Source organism: Sminthopsis crassicaudata, chromosome 3 (genome assembly GCF_048593235.1).
Source record: "Sminthopsis crassicaudata isolate SCR6 chromosome 3, ASM4859323v1, whole genome shotgun sequence".
In the NCBI taxonomy this organism is placed as follows: Eukaryota; Metazoa; Chordata; class Mammalia; order Dasyuromorphia; family Dasyuridae; genus Sminthopsis; species Sminthopsis crassicaudata.
In genome coordinates, this window is record NC_133619.1 from 318,724,693 (window position 1) to 318,750,263 (window position 25,571).

General features: G+C 34.9%; 1 protein-coding gene across 1 annotated transcript; it reads right to left on the minus strand.

Moving 5' to 3' along the window:
• Positions 1-3,477: 3,477 nt before the first annotated feature.
• Positions 3,478-15,898, minus strand: RMP64 (ribonuclease MRP subunit p64). Its single transcript, XM_074301190.1, has 8 exons — positions 15,756-15,898; positions 14,498-14,652; positions 11,592-11,803; positions 10,959-11,036; positions 9,814-10,163; positions 9,363-9,424; positions 6,253-6,512; positions 3,478-4,075 (listed from the first exon to the last, which is right to left on the minus strand). The coding sequence occupies exons 1-8, from the start codon at positions 15,862-15,864 to the stop codon at positions 3,643-3,645; spliced, it is 1,659 nt and encodes a 552-aa protein (XP_074157291.1). The 5' UTR covers positions 15,865-15,898; the 3' UTR covers positions 3,478-3,642.
• Positions 15,899-25,571: the final 9,673 nt, after the last annotated feature.

Here is a 25,571-nt window from a genome sequence, read left to right on the forward strand (position 1 = left end):
CTACTGCTTCCAAATGTCACTTTTCCCTTTCCTTTGGAGCTAATTAGCACATTATTTTTCCCTTCAGTGGTTCTATTATTTTTCTGTACCTTCTCAAAGAAATATGGATTTTCTTAGAGATAAAAGCTCTTCTATTATTAGTAATCTATATTTTCAGAAAAGCCTGGGTTGGTATCTCAATATATTTGCCATATTTCTGTCTGCCAATATTACCATTAATTAAATTCATGAGTCAGGGCCTTCAACATAAATTAATAAAAACAAACTTTGAAGAAAAAAAATGGATTCATCATGTGATATAAAGAACAACATGTTAGGAGATCAAGACTAATCCTAGCTTGCACTGATTTAAATGTCATTTGTTTTCAAATCGTTTAACCTGTTTTGAAAGAAAATATTTGTTTTAAGCACCTAACTTGTGCCAGGCTGTGTGTGAAGCATTTCACAAATAAGTCATTTGATCTTCCTACCCTGGAAGTTAGGTGCAATTATTACTCCTCCCCCCCTTCCCTCTATTTTGCAGCTAAAGAAACTGAGATAGAGATTTAACTTGCCCTAAGATCATGAAGCAAGGAAGGATATGAAGATGGATTTGAACTCGTGTTTTTCCTGACTTCAGACCCAGTCTTTATCCACTATGCCATATAGCTACCTCCTATTGTTTGTTTTGATTTTCTCATCTGCAAGATGAAAGCTTTAGCTAAAATGACAGTTCTCTTCCACTGATATAGCATCATAGGCTTAAAGTAGTAAGGGATCTTGGAAGTCATTCAGCTTAATCCCTTCACTTTACAGAAGAGGAAACCTAGAACCCAAAGAGTGAAACAACTATTGATCTGCCAACTGATAGTAATGAAGATTTAGAATTGGGATAGTAGATATTCTCCCAAATACAAGAACACAAATTTTTCAAAGGACAAAGGAGCATATTCTAAAAAACATTATCAAACCTGTGAAAGTAAAGGGAGACAGCACCAGGGATTTATTTTAGTGATGAAATGATTTGAATACTACTGACAAAGACCAGCAGTGTTTATTTTTTATGACAAGAAACTGCACACAAATGGGCTGCTTCTAGTCTTTGAGTCAGTGATTTTTCAGAAAGACAACCATATATATTGCTCTGGTTCATAGCCAAATAGCCTTTATTTTAAAAAAAGAGAAGCTAAAGCTCACTGGCTAGCTTAAAAAAAAAGTTTCCAGTGCAACTCAGTATCAAGTCCTCAACTATATCAGCTACCTTAGAAAATATAGTAACTGATTTAATACAGGTTGAATCCCTAAGAGAAAGTTGTCATATTTTGGATGCTGTTACTAAGAAAGGGAAATGTATGTGTATTTTAGAAAGACCCATTAAAGAGTGAAAATGGAAAAAGACCAACGCTTCACTTATTTAGAAAAGTCCCTTATGCAAAAATGTATTCCTTGATGTGGTAAAAGATTGGTCACCCTGTCAAGAATGGAGGCACCATGGTTGTGTCTACAGCTGCAGGGAGTCTGCCTTCCTCCCCCTCCTGATGCTCCACATAAACAGTGGCTCCCACAACGTGTGCTAGTTGATTCTTTAGAGTGCCAGGGAAGTTGTTAGCATGCAAGGTGGGTATAGTTAAATTTGAGTATTTGGAGGAGCGAGGAGGAGGTAATGATAGCAGAAGTTATTGCTTTAGTCCAACTGCTTGTTTAGCTTCCTAAATTCCTGACTTGTTAACACAGAAGGAGCATTTTTTAATATTTTAACTTTAAAATAGGTCCCTTTAATGCGCAATTAGTAAAGTTGGTTTTAGTTGGATTTCATATTCCTAGACTACTTATTTTAAAGCTCAAACATAAATAACTGGACTCACTCAATAGAGGCTTTACCCACAATAATTAAATACTAGACTAGTAAGGTATTGCCCTTTTTTTTTGATAGAACCGATAGATAAAGCCTGGATGTTTTAACAAGGACTGAAATCAGGGTTCAGGCAAATGAAAAAGAGACAAAGAAACGGGGAGGTGAAAGGGATGGTAACAGTTCTTAACCTAAGATCTATGAACTTTTTTATTCTATTGGTGACTATGTTTCAATATAGCTGGCTTCTTTTGTAATCTTATGTATTTTGTTGAACATTTAAAAACATTTCTCTGAGAAGGAAGAAGGTTGTAGACTTTGCCTAATGGGGTATGACACAAAGAAGAGTAAGAATCCCTGAAGTAGGACAAGGAATAGCAAAGAGGGGTAAAAAAGCAGAAATAAACATCACGTTTGGGAGGTGCTTTTCATGTCTTGTTTCATTTGATCCCCAAATATCCTGGGAAGGGGGTGCTATTATTAATACCATCCTAAAAATGAGGAAGAAACACAAGCACACTGGCTGACATGGCTAATTAAGAAACCAGGTAGAATTCATACTCAAGCCTCTGTGTCTCCAAGTCTATTGGACCACCTGACTATCGAAGTTGCAAAACAGAATTCTTCCCTGTGGATCTTCTGGTCACTTGTCCTACATTTTCAAAGAGGACTAATGACCAGGTGATGTCCTGACTTGTGTGTGAACTGGATTGGAGGCAAGCAGAGCTGCACACAAGTCAGCCTTACTTTTTTTGTTGTTGTTGCTGGGGCAATTAGGGTTAAGTGACTTGCCTAGGATCACACAGCTAGAAGTGTTAAGTGTTTAAGGCACATTTGAACTCAGGTCCTTCTGACACTGGGGCCAATGCTCTAATCACTTCACCATATACCTGTCCCCATCCTTACTCTCTTTTCCAGAGTCATTATAGTTCAGTGACAAAAGCCACAGCGAAAATGTCAAATATAGCCTACTAAAAGAACTGGAGATTCTTCTGCCTAATTCTAAAAGCCAAAAAATTTATACATACATACATACATACATACATACATATATATACACAAGCCAGACAGTTTCTACAATCTTTAGAGGAATAAAATGTTCTCTCTCTCCTGTCTTCACCCCTCCCCTCAAAAAAAAAAAAAAAAAAAGCTTTTATTCAAAGAGAATAGAAATATAAGTAAAAATATAAGAAAAGTATGTACTAACTCCATATACTGAAAAGATTTAACTTTTCAAAACACTTAACCTTTGAGTAAATGGAAAAAGAGGAAATTGATTGAATTTGACCCCAGTAATAAGACCAGTGTTAACACTAACTTTTCTTGGTGATCAATTCTATTTATATCATGTAAAAACTTGACAACATAATCATCTAAAACTAGAAATTTTGATGCCCTATGAATGAAAACAATAAGTGACAATGTCATTGTAATTAAGCCAAGTAAATCAAATAGAGACTTTTTGGATAATACCTTCATTTTCCAGTTTCACAGCACACATGCTAGATCCATTAAAGCCAGCCTAGGAATATGGGTCTTGACCAAGGCAGATTTTTTTTTAGGTACCTAGTTTGTTCCAATACACAGATTTCCTCAAAGCTAATCTATCTAGAATTCTTGGTAAACAGATCACACCAATCCAGAGATCTTCCAAAATTATTTCAGGATTTGGAGGCCAATACTTTTATTGCTTCTGGGTACAATGCAGAACTCTCACCATACAGAGGCACAATATGAAGACCATCTAGCAGCCACAATTATGAGCTGCTTCCTTTCTTAATAAATTATAGCAGTTTCACACATATGAACTTCTAAACCCCCAATGAAGAAAAAATATCATCAATATCATCCATGTCTCTGACAGTTTCTGCCATAGTGTTATTTTCCTTTACTTTAGTCAATGTTGGTGACTTTGTGGCAATGCTACAATTTTCATTAAGATTTGCATTTCTGTTGTCCAATAGTTGGCTCTTTTTTGAAGTCATTTCAGGTCTATGAATTTTAAGGTCTGAGAATGTTCTTTTAGTACCTCTCTTTGTGATAACCTTCTCAGTCTGATGAAGAAACTGATGGATTTCCTTTAGAACAGCGGGCTGTAACTTTCTCTGTGGTTTCCTCTGCTGCTTCATAAATTTATTTTGTGAACTGATTCGTCTCAGGTGACGCTTTGAAGACATCTTACCCAAGCCATGGAGAAGAAAGTTACAGATGGATGTTTTTATGCAATTCAATTTCTTGGGCAAGCTTTTAAAAGAAAAATTAAAAAGTTTATTAGCTAGAGAAAAACCTATCAGAATTCACATTTTCTCTTTTCTCCCTTCTTTCCATCTGTCAACAAAATATAAAAATATAGAGGCAGCTAAATAGTGCAATGGTTAAGAGCACTGGTCCTGAAATCAGAAGAACCTGAGTTCAAAATAAAGTAATACACAATATAACAGACATTGAAAGCTTTGTAAAGCACTCTATGAGCACTGTAGAAGATGAAGGGTAAATGAAGACAAAATAAGAGTCTCTGCTTGATGTGTTATCTTGTTTTACTAAACTATTTTTTCCTTCTCATTCTTCATTACAAGGGATGGCTCTAGATAGATGAGGAAGACAAGAAATGAATATGATATAAAAAGAAATAATGTAATTCAGAAGAACATATGCTCCTTAAGCAGAGGGGCTATATACTTTTTTTATCTTAATATACTCAGTGCTTGGGATAATATAGGGACTTTTTTGTTTGCCTGGGAGTTTTTTTGGAGGCAGTAAGGGTCAAGTGCCTTGCCCAGGGTCACACAGCTACAAAGTATCTGAGTCAGGATCTGAACTTGTGTCCTCCTCTCTCCAGGACCAGTGTCCCATTCACTGTGCCATCTACACACTGCCCCCCCCCCCCCCAATCCCTTTAAATAAATATTTGCTGATCTGAATGAGTTACAATTGAATTTCCAGATTTCTGTTTTCAGAATATTACTTCCATATCATAATAATTATTTTTAGTATGCAAAATTATTGCATTACATTTATACACCACAATTTTATTTAGCTAATGCCCAAATTTATGGATTTTTTTTCCTTTCTAATTCTTTGCTATTGTAAGAAATACTATTATAAATTCTGTTAAACATGTGAGAGTCTTTTACACTCTGTTTTTGATCTCCTTCAGATATATGCTTAATAACAACACTGCTGAGTCAAAAGGTACATAGAATTGGGCACTTTTAGGGTATATGTAGTTCTAAATTGTTTTCCAATATTATTGAACTAGTTCACAAATCCACCAATAGAAATATGGAAGGGAACACAAATAAATTTATTACCCTGCTAAATTTAATATAGGCTTCTAAAAATACCAACAGGCATTTTTAGGGGTCAATAAACTACAGTGAGCTAAGAAAGTTTTTTTTACATTTTGAAAAACAATGTATTTAAATACATTAAATTCTTAATTTAGAGCTAAACAAAAAGGTAGAGGATTTTTCCATACTTTTCTTCATAAACTGAAAGTTCAAAATTTTAAAAGGGTGTAAATTTAAATTAAAAAGGAAAAAATGCCTTTGCACAATAGCAATTGTCTATCCCTAAAGAAAACATAGAAACGACTGACTAGGGAAAAAAGGGATATGAAGTTAAAAAAAGAGAGACCTGACTCTTTGTCAGGGGTTAACACAAAGACATATACAACTGGACAGTTGAAAAACATATACAAGGTCCTCCTGAAAAGAAAGGAGCTGGATCCTCTAAGGAGGTAGATGTTCTTTGTCCTCCAAAACCAGAGCCACAGAAGCTTTTAGGTGAGCTATTACCCAACAAATGTCAAAGGAAGAATTCAGTAGTAGATAATGATTCCAACCCCCTCCTTTCCCCCTATATATTAAGGCAACTATCTGTCAACCTGATATGACATCAGACAGTTCTGCTGTCTTCCTGGAGAGAAACTCCCAAACTTACCAAACTAGAGTATGACTGCTCATGATTCAGCTAGATGATAATTAAAAAACAAACCAAAAAAACCCATTTACACAAAACTTACTATATGCTAAGCACTGTGCTAACGTACTTTGCAATTATTATCTAATTTGATGCTCACAAAAACATGCTATTTTTATCTCTATTTTACAGATGAGGAAACCTGACAAACAGGAGTTAAGTAACCTGCTCATGATCACACAGCTAGTAAATGTCTGAGAATGGCTTTGAACCCAGATTTTCCTGTTTCCAAGTCTGGCACTTCTATCTACTGTGCCAGAGCAAAGGATTTATGGGAACTCTAAGCAATGGAAAGACAAAAGTTATCAATAAAAATCCATTAAAGATTAGAGTGAAAAGTATGCTTCTTTATTAAGCATTAGTGAATACAAGAAATAGCAAAATGAACAAAATAAGCAAAGGAATTCACTGCTTGTACCCAAAAAGCAAATTTGACTTACCTACAACCTTGAGCTTCCACATGTTTAAGCCGGTTACTTTTTAGAAGTTTGTTACGCAGAAAGATGACTTTATGCTTCAGTTTTCTGCTTTTACACCAGAAAATAGCCATTTGGAGTTCTTCTGAAAGTTGTGTAAAAGATTGTGCTTCTCGGATTCTCAGCACAAGGTTTTTAGCACAAGAAGATCTTATCAGTGGCTGGGATGAGCCAATGGCTTTTCGTATTCTCCTTTCTGAACATACAGACTTGAAGCTGGTATCCTGGAGGGGACAGGGCAAGAACATGTTAAAAATGATATGGAAACTGACCATTTATGTGATGCCCTAAGGCAAGGGAAAGCTTGACTTAAAAGACACTACAACAATATAAAATGCATTTACAAATACATGGCAGTTTTTTTTTTTTTTAAACTGATACAAAGTATTGGCATTTTACTAAATTTTAACTTGGAAACACTATAACATAATAAATAGGAAGCTCAACTTGGAGCCAAGAAAATGAGCTGTCTTCCTTCACTTGCCATACCTCATGAAACTCTCTAAAGCTAAGTTACTGAATACCCGGTTGATCTGCATGGGGGAGGGAGGAGGAAAAGGGAAGGAAGGAAATTTCTACCACAAATAGAAATCACGGTCTAAAGACACAGACTACCTCCCCATCCTTATACCCTATGAAATAAATTTAACTCAAAAAAATGTATTTACACTGTTCTTATATTCAATACATAGATTTAAGGAAATCCATAACTTAAATAATTTTAAAGCTCTTAATCAAGATTTCTTCTATACAGCGGTCATTCTTTGGAAAGGCCACATTTTTCTAATGAGCTCTGACATAGAGACCAGAACATACAACCCAGAGCAAACTCCCAGAGGTATTAAATCCAAATCATATCCTAGCTATACTAGATCCAAAACTATATTATGAAGCAGCAGTCATCAAAATCATTTGGTCCTGGCTAAGAAAAAGAGTAGTCGATCAGTGGAATAGGTGAGGACAAAATAGTCAATGACTATAGTAATCTAGTGACTGACAAATCCAAAGACCCCAGGTTTTGGGATAAGAACTCACTATTTGACAAAAACTACTGGGAAAAGTATAAACTTGTATGGCAGAAGACAGGCATTGACCCATACCAAACACCATATACCAAGATAAAATTGAAATGAGTTCATGATCTAGACATAAAGATTGATATTATAAACAAATCAGAACAAAGGATAGTTTACCTCTCAAATCTGTGAAGAAGGAAGGAATTTGTGATCAAAGAATAACTGGATCATTACTGATCACAAAATAGATAATTTTGATTATATTAAAAAAATTTTGTACAAACAAAACTAATGCAGACAAGATTCGAAGGAAAGCAATAAACTAGAAAAACATTTTTACATTCAAAGGCCTCATTTCTAAAATATATAGAGAATTAATTCAAATTTATAAGAATTCAAAACATTCTCCAATTGATAAATGGTCAAAGGATATAAATAGACAATTTTCAAATGAAGAAATTGAAACCATTTCCAGTCATATGAAAAGGTGCTCTAAGTCACTACTGATGAGAGGAATGCAAATTAAAACAACTCTGGGATACCACTACATACCTCTCAGATTGGGTAAAATGATAGGAAAAGATAATGATGATTGTTGGCGGGGATGTGGGAAAACTGGGACACTGATACATTGTTGGTGGAATTGTGAACTGATTTAACCATTCTGGAGAGCAATTTGGAACTATGCCCAAAGGGTTATCAAAGTGTGCATACCCTTTAATCCAGCAATGTTACTACTGGGCTTATATCCCAAAGAGATATTAAATAAAGGAAAGGGACCTCTATATATAAAAATGTTTGTGGGAGCCCTTTTTGTGGTGGCTAGAAACTGGAAACTGATGGATGCCTATCAGTTAGAGAGTGGCCAAATAGGTTATGGTATATGAATGTTATAGAATATTATTGGTCTGTAAGAAATGACCAGCAGGATGGTTTCAGAAAGGCTTGGAGAGACTTACATCAACTGATGGAAAGTGAAATGAGCAGAACCAGGAGGCCATAATACACAGCAATGACAAGATTATATGATGATCAATTCTTACTGGGAATTCCTCATTCATGGGGAATAATTGCAATCCCTGATCCCCATCACAAATGGGGTTCAATGGGTTACCCATGCCTGCTGGTGTAGGACTGAGCCATTCAGTGTAGGGCATGTGCAGCCCCGGACATCTAAGGCATCACAGACCTGTTATTGCTCAATTATAAATGTGTCTAGTTTAAATGACTAAAATAAGCTATGGTATATGAATATAATGGAATATTATTATTCTATAAGAAATAATGAGCAGGCTGATTTCAGAAAAGCCTAGAAAGACTTACATGAACTGATGGTGATTGATGTAAGCAGAACCAGGAAAATACTATACTTATATTAACAGCAAGATTATGTAATGATCAACTATAAAAGACTTAGTTTTTCACATAATCCCAAAGGATTTGGGATGGAAAATGCCATCTGTATCCACAGAAAACTATGGAGATTGAATGTGGATCTAGGCATAGTAGTGCTTTTTTCTTTTTCATGGTTTTTTCCCGTTTAGTCTCAGTTTTCTTGTATAACATGATAAATAGTAAATATGTTTTAAATGATTGTACATGCTTAATCTGACAGATTATTTGCTGTCTTAGAGAAGAGGGAGGTAACAGAGGGAGGGAGAAAAAAATTTGGAACACAAAATCTCACAAAAATGAATGTTGAAAAATATCTTTCATGTATTTGGATAAATAAAATACTACTGAGAGAAAAAAGAAAATAGATTCAATATATTTAAAAAATTTTAGTTCTTTTATCTCTCTTCTTCCTTCCCTTGACCACTTCTTGTGAAGGCAAGAAATATGATATCAATTATACATGTGAACTTATGCAAAACATATTTCCATATTCAAAGAGCACTATATTTATATACCAACCTGATTTAAAGTCTTCCTTTTAAATAAATTAACTGATTAAATAGTAATTCTCCAAAATAAATAAAATCCCAACTTTTTTCCATAATTTCAAATTTACAGTTAAACATTATTATTAATACACAATAAATTTAAAAACAAACATACCATGATAGCTTTGTGCTTTGGTTGTTTGCAAAAAGCCTTCAGATCAAATCCTGATGATGTTTCTGTAGAAATAAAAAATCACACATGTCAGTTTAGTCTAATAGACACACACCTCACAATATAATTCTCTCATAGTCCTTTTCTTGCCAGACTTAAAAGTTACTCTGAGAGGAATCAGTTGACTATTAAGTGATTAACAAAACCTAAAGAAAAAAAAAGCTTCAAAATCAATGTTTAAATGCCCAAATTCAGCAATTTACTTATTACCCATAACAGACCAAAAAAAATAACTGTACCTCATTAGAAATACCCATCTTGTACTCAGAGTAACAATTCTATAATTAAAATGAATGTGGACAATAAAATATGACTAAGGTAATATAAATTTATATTAAGAGCAAATGTCCAGCTCAGACAAAAACATAAGGAAAGCTGAACAAAAATGACTTACCTCTGTAGATTTTCCTTTTCTGCACAGCCTTCCCAATATCCACATTATCTGTTATCTTTATCTTCATTTGTTTAGATTTTGGGAGAACTTTTAAGGCTATTTCTTCAATAGGTTTATTCGATTTCTCTTTTGTTAGAAAGAGTTTGTTAAGCAATTTTGTTACTCCTTTATTTATTATGTTTTTCTTAAAGACATAAAGATAGTCCTCTCCTAAAAATTCTATAAGCTCAGCAGGAAAAATAAAATTTTTGAAGTAAGGCATTGGTTGAATCCTGGATATCTTTTGTAGCAATTGAAACAAAGGCTTATAAAAAAAGACAAGTTTTTTTAAAGCATCTTTATACAGGACCCTAGGGAGGAAAATAGAAATTCATGAGTTAGTTAGAATATTATAAATTTCTTAAAATAATTCAAGATTACATTAAGCTTCTCTCTCTATCTCTCTGTATGTGTGTGTGTGTGTAAATATATATATATATTTCTACATACACACATATGTATAAACGTATGTATTTCCACATTCAATTCTTATACAATCGTAAGTCTGTAAAATGCCTTTCAAATAACATTTATAAAAGTTTTTTTTTTTCTTTTCTAATATACTCCAAAGTATTATACCAACTAAGAAAAAAAACTGCTTCAAAAGAAATTTGGAGGTGGACAGAAACACTCTCAAGTATGAAAGACTGAAAAGAATTTGCTATTCAAAAATATGGAAGCTATTGGGGGGAAAATGTAAATGTACAAAAAATAGTATAACTTAAAATAGGGAATATGATAACTTCTATAATAATCCTCTCAAACTCAAGACCCAATTAGCAGCCATGTTTGAACTAAACAGGTAATATTTCTTGCAGTTAATCTCTTCTCTCAAATTTAAAGATTTTCTTTTAACTTATACATTAATAATCAGCTCTCTATTATTCAACTGTGGCCAAAAAAATTAATCAAATAAAATAGGAAATATATGTCCAGCCTTGCCTTATACTGTCATTTTCTGGTGAGAAAAAAAAAAAAAAAAAAACTCATTGGGTCCCCCTATGTCTCATGACAAAGACTTCTAGTAACCAACCTCCCTAGAAAAATGAAAAGGAAATTCTAACAATGAAATTAGATAATCTGATATTTCAAAAGAATGTACATACCATATCCTGCTCACCAATCCTGTTATAACAGTGTTTAAAATGATGAATTCTTCCAAACAAAGATGCTTCACAGACAAGCTAGAGATTAAGCTAAATTAAGGTCAAAAAAATCAGACAGAAAATTTGTATTACTTGTAATTTGTTTCAGAGGCAATGACCTCCTAGCTCTAGTCCTGAAAACTAGTCCACTGCAACCAGATGAAAAACTGAGAAATATTTAATGAAATAAAAACAAATATTGATAATATTAAATTGTGTTTTTCTAATTTCTAAGCCAATGTGTGGGCTGAAGGGATCCATTTCTTATCACTGCTTTATATATATATTAGTGAAAAATATTGCTAACAAAGAAAATTTATCTCATATTTATTAATGTTTAAATTAACTTCATTTAAAAGTGCTCACAACTTAATAATGCATTACAACACTTGTATCCCATAAATATTGAAAGACTATAACTCAAGAATAAAAATTTCTTTGGCAACAAAACATTAAGCAGTTCCTTAGAAATGGAGGCAAAAGGCATTGTAGTTGCCCTAGAATTCTTTATTATATTGAAAAAAAAAAAACACTATTAAGCATACTGAAACAATTTCCTACTAAAAAGGAAATATTAAACCAATCAAAGGATACAAAAACGTCTTGCAGCAACAGTTTAATAAACGTAATATTAACTTGCAGGTTCCCAAAATCTTCATTAATACAAATTCCACCACTGGTTGGCTGGGAATGATGTACTTTGTTGTATTTTCAAGTTTATCTTCTCTATTGGGACACAGCTCAACAAGATCATGAATGGATCCCTCCAAGTTCACACACTTCATTCGCTTGAGACACTGTTCTACCTGAAACAATGCAGATAAGCGTTTACAATAGGCAAGTAAGATTTCTGATGTCAAAAAGCCAAATTGGACAAATGAATGCAGGTGAGTATCTTCAGCATAGAAACATACTGCTGTGTTTCTATGTATAGAGAATGTATATTTGTTGAACTGTAGAAATCAAAAGCTGTCTTGGGGAGGGGAGAGGTGAGGGAAGGAGAAAGAAAAATTTGGAAGACAAAATCTTGCATAGATGAATGTCGAGAATCATTTTTACATCTATTTGGAAAAATGAAATACTTTTGAAAAAAAAACATAATTTTCCAGATTAAAGAACTCTAAATTTAGGAAACATTAAGTAAACCTCTAACATGTCATAAAAGAAACACTAAGGCAATGTCACATGAGTGGCACAAAATGTGATAGGACTACCCAGAGAGACTGCCACAGAGGAGATGGAGTATGACCTGAGCCATAAAGGAAAAGTGAGAACTGAAGGATTAGATCTAGCAATTACTTGCTTAAACAGAAGAAATATTACCAAAAGGCAAATGAAATCAATTCATATTTTCTCTATGTTTGATCTTATAACTTCAAGAGGATTCCCAAACTCAGCCTTTGATCCTCAGCTGTTCTTTCTCACACCATCTCCCTCAGACAAGGAGGTAGATGGTGCCACAGTAGAGAGATTGCTGATATAATAGTAGTCACAAAAGACCTGAGTTCAAATTTGATTGGAAATACTTACTAGCTGTGTTCACCTATGTAAGTTATAACTGCTGTCTGCCTCAGTTTTATCAATTATAAAATGAAAATAGTAATAGCACCTACATCACATGATTGCTACGAGGATCAAATAAAAATCTGTTTAAAAGAAAAGTACTTAGCACAGTGTTTAGTACATTGTAGGAACTTAAAAATGTTTCTCTCCTTCCTTATTTGTACATTTTCATGGCTTTAATGATCACCTCTATGCTGATATATATATATATATTTAATATCTATTCTAATTACCCACTTAAGCTAAAAATAGCTAATTACAAGACATTCTCAGTGAACACATCCAAATTCCAAATCCTCATATTTTCTCCCAAGCCTGTCTTCTTTCCTAGCTACTAGTCATCTCTCTCTATTTCATATCCTGCTTTACATCAATATTCAGCATACAGAGTATATTTAAAAGATATCTATATAATGCTTCAAATCTTTGCAAACCACCTTACAAAATATCTCACAACAACAGGATTCGGCATATGCTGAAGTTTTGCATAATTTTAAAAGTATACAAAAGACACCTTATTTTAGGAATGACCTTTGAGATTCATTTCTCAAATATATAGAAAAGTGAGCCAAATTTATAAAATAGAAATCATTCTCCAATTGATAAAGGGTTAAAGGATATATATGAGTAGGGAGTTTTCAGAAGAAATCAAAGCTATCTATAATAAGAAAAAAGGCTCTCTATCACTTTTGATTAGAGAATTGGAAATTAAAACAACTCTGAAGTGCCATCTCACACCTATCAGATTGGCTAATGTGACAGGAAAAAATGACAAATATTAGAGGGAATATGGAAAAACAGGGACATATATTCCACTAATGGAGTTGTGAACTATTTCAGCAACACTAAAGAGCAATTTGAAACTATGTCCAAAGGCTATAAAACTGTTTATACCCTTTGAACCAGCAATATCACTCCTAAGTCTGTACCTCAGAGATTTAAAAAAAAAAAAAAAGAAAAGAAAAAAAGAAAAGGACTTACATGTACAGAAATATTTATAACAACTCTTTTTGTGGTGGCAAAGAATCAGAAATTGAGGGGATACTCATCAGTTGGGGAATGGCTAAAAAAATTACAGTATATGATTGTGATAGAATTACCACTGGGCTATTAAGAAGTGATGAACAGGATGATTTCAGAAAAACTTGAGGAAACTTCCTTAAATTAATGCAAAGTGAAATGAGCAGAACCAGGAGAACACTGTACATAGTAACAGCAATGTTGAATGATGACCAACTATGAATGACTTAGTTATTCTGATTAATACAATGATCCAAGACTATCCCAAAGGATGAAAAGAAAAAATGCTATCTGCCTCCAGAGAAGGAACTGATGGAGTCTGCATACAGATTAAAGTATACTTTTTTTAAATCTTCTTATACTTTTTCTTTTGTTCTGCATTTTCTTTTGCAACATGGATAATATAGAAATGTTTTATATTACTAATATACAATCTGTACATTATACTAATGTATAATCTGTTGCTCACCTTCTTAGGGAGGAAGAGAATTTGTAACTCAAAATTTAAAAAATCAAATGTTAAGATTTTTGTTTCCATGTAACAGAAAAAAATTACATGTTAAAAAATTGGCCTTTGAGGTTATTACATTAAAAAAAAATTAAACCAATAAACAATAAAGAGATCATCTCTTTTTTCTACTTTTGGTCCTCAGACTGACCATAAAGTTGTGATCTTGTGGAAAATAATCATTTGACGTTTACCCTTCCTCACTTCATGTTTCTATCAATGATATCCTAGATGTCTGTATTATCAAATCTCATAAAGACTTTATAAATATAAGAAAATATACCTATGGGTTAATAACTGTTAAACATATAACTAAGAGATAATACAATTAAGGAGAGCCAACAAAATGATACTTGATATCTGACAAGTAAATTTGCTAGTACCTAAAAAGACACTGTTTCCTTCTGACCTGTTTGAGAGCCAAATACGGCTTGTGGTGACACAGTTTGTTGTGATTGCTGTAAAGAATCGCACGTAAGACACTCGTTTCTGTATCCAAGTCTTTTCTCATCAATGACATTCTGACACTGTGACACTTTCTCATCACAGCTTTAATGTTTGAACCTGGAAAGAGAGAAATCAAGCCTTATTGTGCAAGCAGATCTATAGCATTTTATATATACAGAAAAGCTTCCCTTTCATGCAAAAATCTCATATTGCTGGTTGATATAAAAGTACTTTCAGGGAGTTCATAAATACTATAGTAAGAAGTTACTTGAATGAAACTATTAAAAGTTTTCATTGAAAACTAGATTGGGGGCAGCTAGGTGGCACAGTGGATAGAGCACCAGCCCTGAATTCAGAAGGACCCCAGTTCAAATCTGACCTCAGACACTTAACACTTCCTAGCTGTGTGACCCTGGGCAAGTCACTTAACCCCAGCCTCAGGGAAAAAAAAACAAAAAAACTAGATTGCATGTACTGAATGGATATACATTATATATTAGTAACAATTGTGGGTTCTTGGGTCAGAGATAGAATTACCTCATAAACCCATAAATAATTATAAGCTCCCTGAACATACTTTCATATCAGTCAACAAGTGTCAAGTACTGGGAATGCAAAAACAAAAATGAAACAAACATTAAATGCCCTCAAGGAGTGTATATCCTATATAGAAAATCGATCAATCGGCATCTACTAAGTGCCAGGTAAAGAAGATGCATGTAAAAAAGAATGGACTGATCGCTATATCCAAGAAACTTACGTTCTACTAAGATAGACAGCAAATACATATAAGAGATATAAAATAAAGTTAAGACTTTAGATCATTTTACACATCTATGTTTCAGGATATTTAACAGACTCGACCAGGGTCGCAGCAGTGGTTAGTCAGAGGAAGGATTTGAACACGATTATTAGGGATCCTAAACTACAGTACGGTTTCACCCGTCAAGGGTGAAGATCATGTCATCCGCACGAGGCGCATGTGCAAAAGAGGGAGGTGGGGTGGGTGAGACGAGGGGCCACGCCTCCCTCCCTCCCTCCTAGGAGAGGGTTGGCCTTTCCAGGGACAGAGCTCCGCCTCCAGGGAGGGAGTCCCGGAAGTGAGAACGGCAGGGTTAGTCCTCGGAACACGTGTTTTCATCCCCGTTCTCAGGCCCTAACGGTCCCTGTCTGCGGAGGCGAGAGTCCTGCGTCTCCTCCCGCCAGAGCCCCTTACTCACCAATTACTCCATCTTTATCTTCTACGGTCACTGTGGTCAAACTTCCCGGGCTGGGTATCCGCACCCGATTCCAGGGTTCCTGCTCCAGGCAAGGCGCCATAGAAGCCATTTTGGAAGAAAGAAAGAAGGCGGGATGGGGGCGGAGCTAGGACGAGACCAAATCAAACTAGGGAAAAGGGAGGAGGATCCAAGCGGCCAAGGAGAGACCAAATCCTGGAATGGGGGAGTCAACTTTATAAATGAAGAAGAAGCAAGTGCAGGGGGCAGGATTAATTTCTCAAGCTCTGATCTGACCCTGTGGCTCTCCAGTTCAACCACATCCAATGGTCTCTAAAAACATAAATTCCTGTATTTAGTTTTTAAAGCGGAACGAGCTTGGTCCTATCCAATCTAGTAAACCTTATTAGACATTGCTACCCTTCCCACTCTGATCCAGCCAAACTGACCAAATACACATTCTCTGTCTCTCTGTCTCTCTGTCTTTCTCTCTCTCTGACTCTCTCTCTCTGTCTCTGTCTCTCTCTCTCTCTGTCTCTGTCTGTCTCTGTCTCTCTCTCTCTCTCTCTCTCTGCCTCTCTGACTCTCTGTCTCTGTCTCTCTGTCTCTCTGTCTCTTTCTATGTTTCTGTCTCTCTGTCTATCTCTGTCTCTCTGGTTCTGTCTATGTTTCTGTCTCTGTCTCTTTCTGTCTCTCTGTCTCTCTATGTTTCTGTCTCTCTGTCTGTCTGTCTCTCTGGTTCTGTCTGTTTCTGTCTCTGTCTCTGTCTGACTCTGTCTTTCTTTCTATCTCTCTCTCTGTCTCTCTGTCTCTGTCTATGTTTCTGCCTCTTTGTCTCTTTGTCTCTCTCTCTGTGTCTCTGTTTCTCTTGTCTCTGTCTCTGTCTCTGTCTCTGTCTCTCTCTCTCTCTCTCTCCCTGTGTCTCTCTCTCTGTCTCTCTGTCTCTGTCTCTGTCTCTGTCTCTCTCTCTCTCTCTCTCTCTCTCTCTCTCTCTCTCTCTCTCTCTCTCTGTCTCTGTTTCTCTCTGTCTCTGTCTATGTTTCTGTCTCTGTCTTTCTCTCTCTCTCTCTCTGACACACACACACGAAGCTAAGTGATACAGTGAGTCGAACCACAGACTTTAAATTAGAAGACCTGGGTTCTATCTCTCTTACACTGACAGTGTTCTGCATACAGTGGGTTTATGGTAGTTTATATTGTGCTAAGATACTTAAGGGAAAAGGTAAAGCTACCCACAGCACCCCAAATAGTGTGAAATCGACGGAAGTAGAAATGAGAGGAAAGATTCAAGATATATTTTGGCAATTGAGTCTGCAGGAGTTGTCTTATGAAAAGGCAAGGAAAGGGGAGTGTGTCAGTAACTGTGACCTCAGAAAGCAATTCACTTATACCTTTTGTCTATATTATTTCCCTCATCTGGGACAGCTAAGTGGTGCAATGTATAGAGCTTCTTCCCTAGAGTCAGGAAGACCTGAATTCAGATGCGGCCTAAATGTGTGAACCTGGACAAGTCACTTAACTTTGGGTGCCTCAGTTTCCTCATCTATAAAATAAGCTGGAGAAGAAAATGACAAACCATTCCATTATCTCTGCTAAGAAAATCCCAAATGGAGTCACAAAGAGTAGATCACAACTGAACAATAATAGTTCCTACTTCCATATAAAAATACACCGAGATTGTCTAATTAATGTTTTATATACCTTAAAACATTATATAAATATTACACATTATTTTCTATATCCTTTCTGTCTTTGTACTGACCTTTCCTCATACCTGGAATACACTCCTTCTTAAAATCTACTCACATAAAATCTTTCTTTTCTTTTAAGATTTTTGAGACATACTCTCTTCTGCAAATAGTTACTGTCCCCTTGCCAGAGGCAAGCAGCTGCAGAGCAGAGGCCATATCTCAGGGCATCTTTGTATCTGCTTAAGTATTTAACATAATATTCTAGGTACCTACAAAATATTTTGTAGATGCTTAGTAATGTTTGTAATGTTGTTACATTGTGTCAAGATAGTTGAGGAAGAAGGTGAAGTCCCACAGGTACCAAGTAGGGTGATAACGGTGGAAATAGAAAGGAGAGGAAAGATCCAAAATACATTGTGGCAATTCAACAGGAGCTCATAGATGAATGAATAGAAGAAATGGGGGTGAGTCAATGAAAGTAGTTTTGAAACTGAGTGAGAGGAAGAAGGAATTATTAACAGAAATAGGAAAATGAGGAAGAGAATTTTAAATTGAGGGGTTTGGGCAGGCAGGAAGAAATGAGTTTCCAGGTATTGACAGATGAATTGGGAAGATGGAAGTTTGGGAGTGGATCTTGAGGGAGATGGGAAAAAGAATTGTACTGGGGAATAATCATCTTAAAAGAGATAATTGTGTGGAGAAAAGATCAGAAGATCCAGGGACACACAGATTCCACACTTAGAAGTCAAGAAGAAATAGAGCAGAGGTTCTTAACCTTTTATGTGTCATGGACCATACTGTTAGTCTGGAGAAGATTACAAATCCTTCTTTCAGAATTATGTTTTAAAATTATATTAAAATGTAAGCTGGGGAGAAATACAGAGAGACTTGGAGAGACTTAAATCAACTGTTGCTGAGTGAAATGAGCAGAATCAGAAGATCACTGTACACTTCAACAACAATACTGTATGAGGATGTATTCTGATGGAAGTGGAAATCTTCAACATAAAGAAGAGCCAACTCACTTCCAGTTGATCAATGATGGACAGAGGTAGCTACACCCAGAGAAGGAACACTGGGAAGCGAATGTAAATTGTTAGCACTACTGTCTATCTACCCAGGTTACTTATACCTTCGGAAGCTAATAATTAATGTGCAACAAGAAAATGGTATTTACACACATATATTGTATCTAGGTTATATTGTAACACATGTAAAATGTATGGGATTACCTGCCATCGGGGGGAGGGAGTGGAGGGAGGGAGGGGATAATTTGGAAAAATGAATTAAAAAAAAAAAGATATTTAAATTAGTTCAGATATATTTGTACATAGTTATGCATGTATATGTATATATTATGTACACATAAAGTAATCCCCTGATTAGCAAATTCTGTAATATTTTCTTCTCTCATTCAGTAAATTAAATGGAATATGTTTGTTGAGTTTCTTGAACACAATACTGTAAATTGAAGACACATAGATTAAAATAAACAAATGTATTCCCTAAAAAAAAAAAAAAAAAAAAAAATGTAAGCTGGGACTTACTCTGCATAAGACTTTCCTCATTGGTGGAGAATGATTGCTTCATAATCTTTGACTGCCTAAAGGATAGAATTGGTAAAAGCTTCACCAAAAAAAAAAAAAAAAAAAAGCTTCACAAGTTTTCTGATTCCCTTAAGAAAAAGAAGCCCCTTCAAACCAAGGAAAAGTCCCTAAAGTTTCTAATATGAGAAACTGGGTTTAGGGACTTGACTAAGATACTAGCTCTTCCAAATGTCTTCTGAGAATCTCAGTATCATGGTAGCACTGGACTTGGAGCTCAAAATCTCATTTCAGTCACTTAGTAGCTGTGTAATCCAGGGCCAGTTACTTAACCCTATTTGCCTCAGTTTCCTCAACTGTAAAATGAGAATCATAGCACCTACCTTTTTGTGAAGATCAAATGAGATATTTGTTTAAAAAAAAAATTAAGTTCTAAGTTTATATCTGACACATAATAGGCCTACATAAATGAATATTCCCTCCTTCCTCAGGTACTATATAAGTGCTTACTCTCTTTCCTTCCCTTCCCAATTTTCTTCAGAAATTTCTCTTCAAAAAGAAAATGGAATTGAATGTGGCTTTCTTGAAACAAAAAGAAGGCTTCCTAAGTTCTGGCCATTTCTCCATAAAGGAATAGAACATTGAGTAATCATTCACTCTCAGTGAGAAGAGCCTTATTCAAATGGACTTGGATCCTGAGTTACAAAAAGTATACTAAAATAAATTTTTAGACTGCAGGTTAAAAACATTAAATAGAAGAATCAAAAGAGACAAGAAAGTATGGTCAGAGGAATAAGAAAATCAGTAAAGGACAGTGTAGAAGCCAAAAGACTAGCAAGTTTTGATTCTGTATTCAATTCAATGAAGCAAACATTTATGAGGCAAAGTATTATGGTTGTCACTGGAGATACAAAGGCAAAGCTGGAACATTTCCTCAACTTCTAGGATCTTCTAGTCTATTGTGTGAATATAAATTGTATAAATATAAATATAATATAATTTGAAAAGGGAGAGAGCCTTTAAAAGGTAGGGAAAGGTTAGGGAAGCTGTCACAGAGGATATGGCCTCTGAACTGAAAATTGAATGATTTCTGATAGGCAAAAATGAGGAATGAGTACATTCCAGGTAAAAGAGATGAATTGTGGAAATGCAAGGAAGCAAGGGAAGGAAGAAGTATCAAGCATGAAGAATGTCTAATAGTACAGTTTAACTAAAATATAGGGTGTGTAAAAGAAAGTAATATGAATTAAGACTGGAAAAAGAGTATGGAGCTAGATTGTAGAAGGTTTGATCTATCAGAGTGAGAATTTCATATTCTCTCCTAAAGACAATAGAAATTACTAAACAAGAAAATGAATCTTTCTGACACAAGGCCTAGCACTCTATCCACTGTACCAAATAACTGCCCAACTATAGATAGCAAAGTTTAAATAAAACTCAGGATTTTCCTTCAGTTAACTGATTGAAAATGGCTCTTTAATTTCATTTTCTCACATAGAAATAGCAAATCTCTAACTTATAAATGCTTCCAGCAGCACCTTTTTGTATAAATTATACCAATGATGGGGTAGTCTATCAATCTCTCTCAACTGATAAGTTCGCTTTTTTAAAAGAAGGAAGTACTACCATCAAAGGAGGCTTAAGGCTAAAGCTACTTAAATGCAGTAGATAACAAGATGACAAACTAGCTAACTCATTTATTTTTGACTGTTTACAGCATCCTGTAGCCACAGGTTGGGAATGTATTAATTGACTAAAATGCTTTCTTCCCTCTTTTGAAAAGATCAGATGAAATGACTTGGAGATGTTTATGCCTAGCCTAAGTACTACTAAGAATCATATAATCCTAGAGTTAGAAAGGACCTTAGCTGTTACTTGGCTCCACCCCTTAATTTTACAGGAAATAGAGGCCAACAGAAGACAAACAAGTAAATTGCCAGATATGCCTAGTAAGAGACATCCAGGACAAAAATTCAAACTGGACTCCTCATCCAATGAGGGCTTTTTCCACAGTAGCAATATGTCTCTTTGGCTAAAAAAAAAAAAAAAAAAAAAAAAAAAGAGCCTCTTTAGCTTTGGAAAGAATTTCTTACAATAATACAGCCTTGATATGAATCCTATTATCCATTTATCCATTTAAATTTGTTTTTTTCAGTTACAATTAGTTTTGTTCTAGATAGAATTTCATGAGAATAGGGACTATATGTAATATTTAATCTTTGTGTTGTTTTGGTGATATAGTTAGTAGAAACCCAGCCTTGGAGTCAGAAGGCCTGGATTCAGGGCCTGCCTCTAACACAAAATATAACATGTGAGCATGGAGAAATCACTTTCTCAGGGCTATAGACAGCTTTCTAAGACTATCAGTTGTAAAAAGTGCCCAAATAATACATGGAATTTCCACATTTCCACAATTCTAGACTAATCTAATTCCCTGAAATCTTCCTATAATCTAGCAATTTTAAAGAGAATTACATATAGTTGTTGCTTAATAAATATTGAGTTCATATATAAATTATTAATTATGTCAATACTGAGTGGTAAGATTCTCTAATATAGCAGCGATGTTAATGATAACTAATATTTATGTAGCATTTTAAGATTTAAAAATAACTACCTTTTTTGATGCTTACGCCAGTCCTTTATAATAAATGATGTAGCTATTATTCCCTTTTTATAGACAAGGAAACTGAGATTTAGAGATAAGTGAATTTCCTACAATCACATAGCTGTTAAGTGTCAGAGGTATAATTTGAAACTAGGTTTTCGTGAATTTAAATCCCAATCTTTGATGCTACAGCATCAAATTAATTTATTTCATAATTTGGATAATTTAACTTAAGCCCTATTTTGATATTTTGACAGAGGACTTGAAGGTTATGATAGTGGGTCATAAACTTTGACTGGAAATATCAGTTTTGAAAAGCATCAGGTAACAGATCCAAGGGCCAATCTAGTGAAGTTTAAAGAAACTTGTTATCTGAAGTCTAGTTACCAGTGGTGAACACTTTTGGTCATAGTAACTCATGAAGACCTTCAGCTTGGTCATAGAAGGGTTCCCATCTGTGTTCTTAAAAGGAATGTCCACACTTTTGAAATCAAAGATTCTTGAAATATTCAGCTGAATCACTTAAAGTACCTAATGCTTTAAAAATATATTTAGGATATCTAGTATAATTTCATGTTGGAAGTCTATAGGAAAAATAAAAATATTATAGAAAGCCAGTCTATATAATGCACATATATTCAACCCAGTATTCTATTCCTGGCAAAGGGACTAGAGAGATGTTCTGAAAGAGAATACTATACAAACATCATAATAAGCTTAAAAAGTACAATTTGGTTTTCAAAAAAATTCCTTGTTATAAAAATGAGGGTGATAAGAAAAAATGAAGAAGATGAGCAATAAAAGATGAACAGTCTGGAGTCTTCCCTTCTTTGGGGAGAGTAATAGAAGAGAGAGTAAAGATGAAATTTTTTCTGACTCATAACAACTTCAAGTGTATTAGCCTATTTCAATACAGATTTTTAAAGTTTTTAAAGTTGGTTTAACTTTGTGTTTTTATTTATTTTATTGTTGGTCATGACCAAAACTTTCATCACTTCTAGTGTCTGCATGATGGAAAGATATAGGCAAGAATGTCATAAAATGAGATCAGACTGGATCAAGAATGACATAAAATAACATGGGACTGGAGGACCTAGCCTATTGGAATCAGAGAACCTATCTATCATAAAGTTGATCTTTCTGGTAACTCATGAATATTACTAAGTTAAGGAGAAACCACTCACCTGCTTTGAAGGACTCAGAAAAAACATTTTACCAGTAAGAAATTTTAAGTTTTAAAAGATTGGAATGATAATTGTTTTTCATTTTGATTAATCTATATTTAAAAAGTAATTTGTGTTTCTTTCAACTTGCACAGAAGAAATGCATTCAGTTGTGAATTATTCTCTAACTTGATTTTTCAGAAATGTTTGAAGAAATCATCTCAATCATTGAGGTAATGATCTCATTACTTCAATCATGAAGTAATCATCTCAAGAAGAATAGAAGAACATTTGTACAAAGGTACAATTTCTAACAATGGAAATGTCAGTGGCTATGTACTTAAAGAAAGTGTTATGTTTTCAGGAAAAAAAATTGAAGGGTAATGAGAAAATTGCTAGTTTGGAAGCAAGAGAACTTAGTTTAAAATTTAAATTCTACCATTAACAACTTTTGAACTTCAGCAAGAGACTCTCTGTGGGACTCAGTGTCTTCAATTATAAAATAAAAGTGTGATTTCTAAGTTTTTTTCAGCTCTGATTTCATTATTTCTTCAAAGTGGGCATGAGCAGATTTAGTATAAACTCTGTGAAATGTTCTTCTACTCATGTTTTCTATGATATAAAATACTAACAGTTCACATTTTTATAATACATTAAGTTTCGTGAAGCGTTTTAGGAATATTTGATCCCAACAACTCTGAGAGGTAGGTGCTATAATTATCCTTCTAAGGAAAAGTAAGGAAATTAAGACAGACAAAAATAAAAGACTTGGCAAGCATCAGATTATTAGTAAATGTCTGAGGCTGGTTTTTCTGAAACAAGTCCAATGTTTTATCCACTGAGCCATCTGGTGGCCTCTCAGAGTACCAAGAAAGAGAAAGTCTCATACTGAAACTGGACATAATCTATTGCCATCATGGTTAACTCCTCTTTATGTCCCAATTCCATTATATTATAGTATCACAGAATATAATTAGTATTAGATATTAGATATTATAGTATCACAGAATCTGCCTTAGCTAGACCATCTAGTCCAACTCCATTATAATATCACAGAATCTGTCAACTCCCCAGCTAACGCATTAATCTAGAGCAGGGTTTTTAAAGTGGGGTCTAAGGACTCCATGGATAGATTCCAGCCTGTGAATTTGGATGGGGAAAAAAATTACATCTTTACTTTCACTAACTTTGAACTGAAATTTGCTCTTTCTTTCAATTATTTCAAAACATTGTGAGAAGCGGTGCATTGGCTTCAAAGGACTTCCAAAGAAGTCCAGTGGAACAAAAGTGATTAAGAATTCCTTTCTTGGAAGCAGTTGGGTGACTGGTCAGGAGGACCTGAAATGAAATCTAGCCTCAATGACCCTGAGCAAGTCAATTAACACTAATTACATTTAAAAAAGAATCCCTTACAAATAATAACTGACATCTCTTCTCTGCAATGCCCCAGTAAAGTCATTACTTGGAAACTCATCTTGCAAGATCCAATTAGTCTTGTTACTCATACTTCATCAGCACCCTTTGCCAGCCCTCCATTTGGAGGATGGAAGTTTCTTCCCTTTAAGGAAGGGAAGGAAGCTGTTATCTCCTAAGACATCTCTTTTCCAACCAGCCTACACTCATCATGATCTTTCTTGGTTACTCCATAGTGTCTGAGTCAGATACCTTTTCCCCAATCTCCTCTTTTTCAATTTATTTTTGTTTGTTGACTTTCCACATTAGATTGTAAACTTCTTGAGGGCAGATTTTTGTATTCCACTGCCCCCAGCTTAGCACATTGGTTGACACATAGTAGGTACTTAATAAATGTTTATTGACTATTTACTTGGCTCACTAGAGTAGGGCCACCAGGAATTATTTTTGTATTCCACTGCCCTCAGTGCTTAGCACATTGGTTGACACATAGTAGGTACTTAATAAATGTTTATTGACTATTTACTTAGCTCACTAGAGTAGGGCCACCAGGAATTATCGAAGAGAAGGAAAATTTAAAAGCTTGTTGAAAATTAAGCATATTCTCTAAGAAAGAAATCAGCTATGTTATTAAGGCATGGGATGTGAACAAATCAAACATTTACTGATAAAAAGAAATCATAATTTAGAAACCCCATTTCAGTTACAAAACCCCAGAGAGGGTTGGGAACTACATTTAAGAAGCTGGGCTTTAGAACACCCCTGGCTGAGAAACATCTCTTCAATAAAAGGTGAAGGGAATCAAGATTGCAGAAGGGAGACAGCACCAAGTCTGGGCCATGACTTCATTTCCTTCCAAGCTGCCCTCCACACTTACCGAAGAAACGTTAATCCTTACCGATCACATCAGCCCTGGAACTCCCACCTGGAAGTACAAAGTATACCTCCAGGTACAGAAGGTGAGGGGCCCTTTCCAGAGACTCCATTTAAGAAAGCCATCCAGGAGAGCCCCCTCTTCATTTCCTACCATACTGCACCCTTCTGAATTTTTCTATCATGCCTCCTCATTGGATATTTGTCCTTCTTCATCTTCTTTTTATGTGTTGCCTTCCCTATTAGAATGTATGGTCCTTGAGGGCAGGGACTTTTGTATTTTGTTTGTATTTGTGCACTAGAATAGTATTTAGTATTAATGATTCCTTAATAAGTGCTTATTGATGGGTGGTTTGACTGATTTTCTAAAGCTGCCTCTGCCTTCCTGATCCAAGTAGCCTTTCTTTTTCCTTAAATTAAGAGGAAAAAAAAATTCTCTAGTTCTGGCCATGACTGGGAGTTTTACTTGTGAATTTCTGGGGAAGAGCTTGCATGCTTAGGAGGAGCAAGTTCATTGGTTGAAGTAA

Excerpts from the sequence above, each read along its gene's own strand:
- RMP64 (XM_074301190.1), bottom strand. The coding sequence starts at position 15,864 with ATGGCTTCTATGGCGCCTTGCCTGGAGCAGGAACCCTGGAATCGGGTG. Across the intron at positions 11,037-11,591 it reads TGTTGCTGCAAGACGTTTTT|CTTGTCTGTGAAGCATCTTT; the intron begins GTATCCTTTGAT and ends CTTAATCTCTAG. Across the intron at positions 4,076-6,252 it reads GTGGAAGCTCAAGGTTGTAG|CTTGCCCAAGAAATTGAATT; the intron begins GTAAGTCAAATT and ends TTCTTTTAAAAG.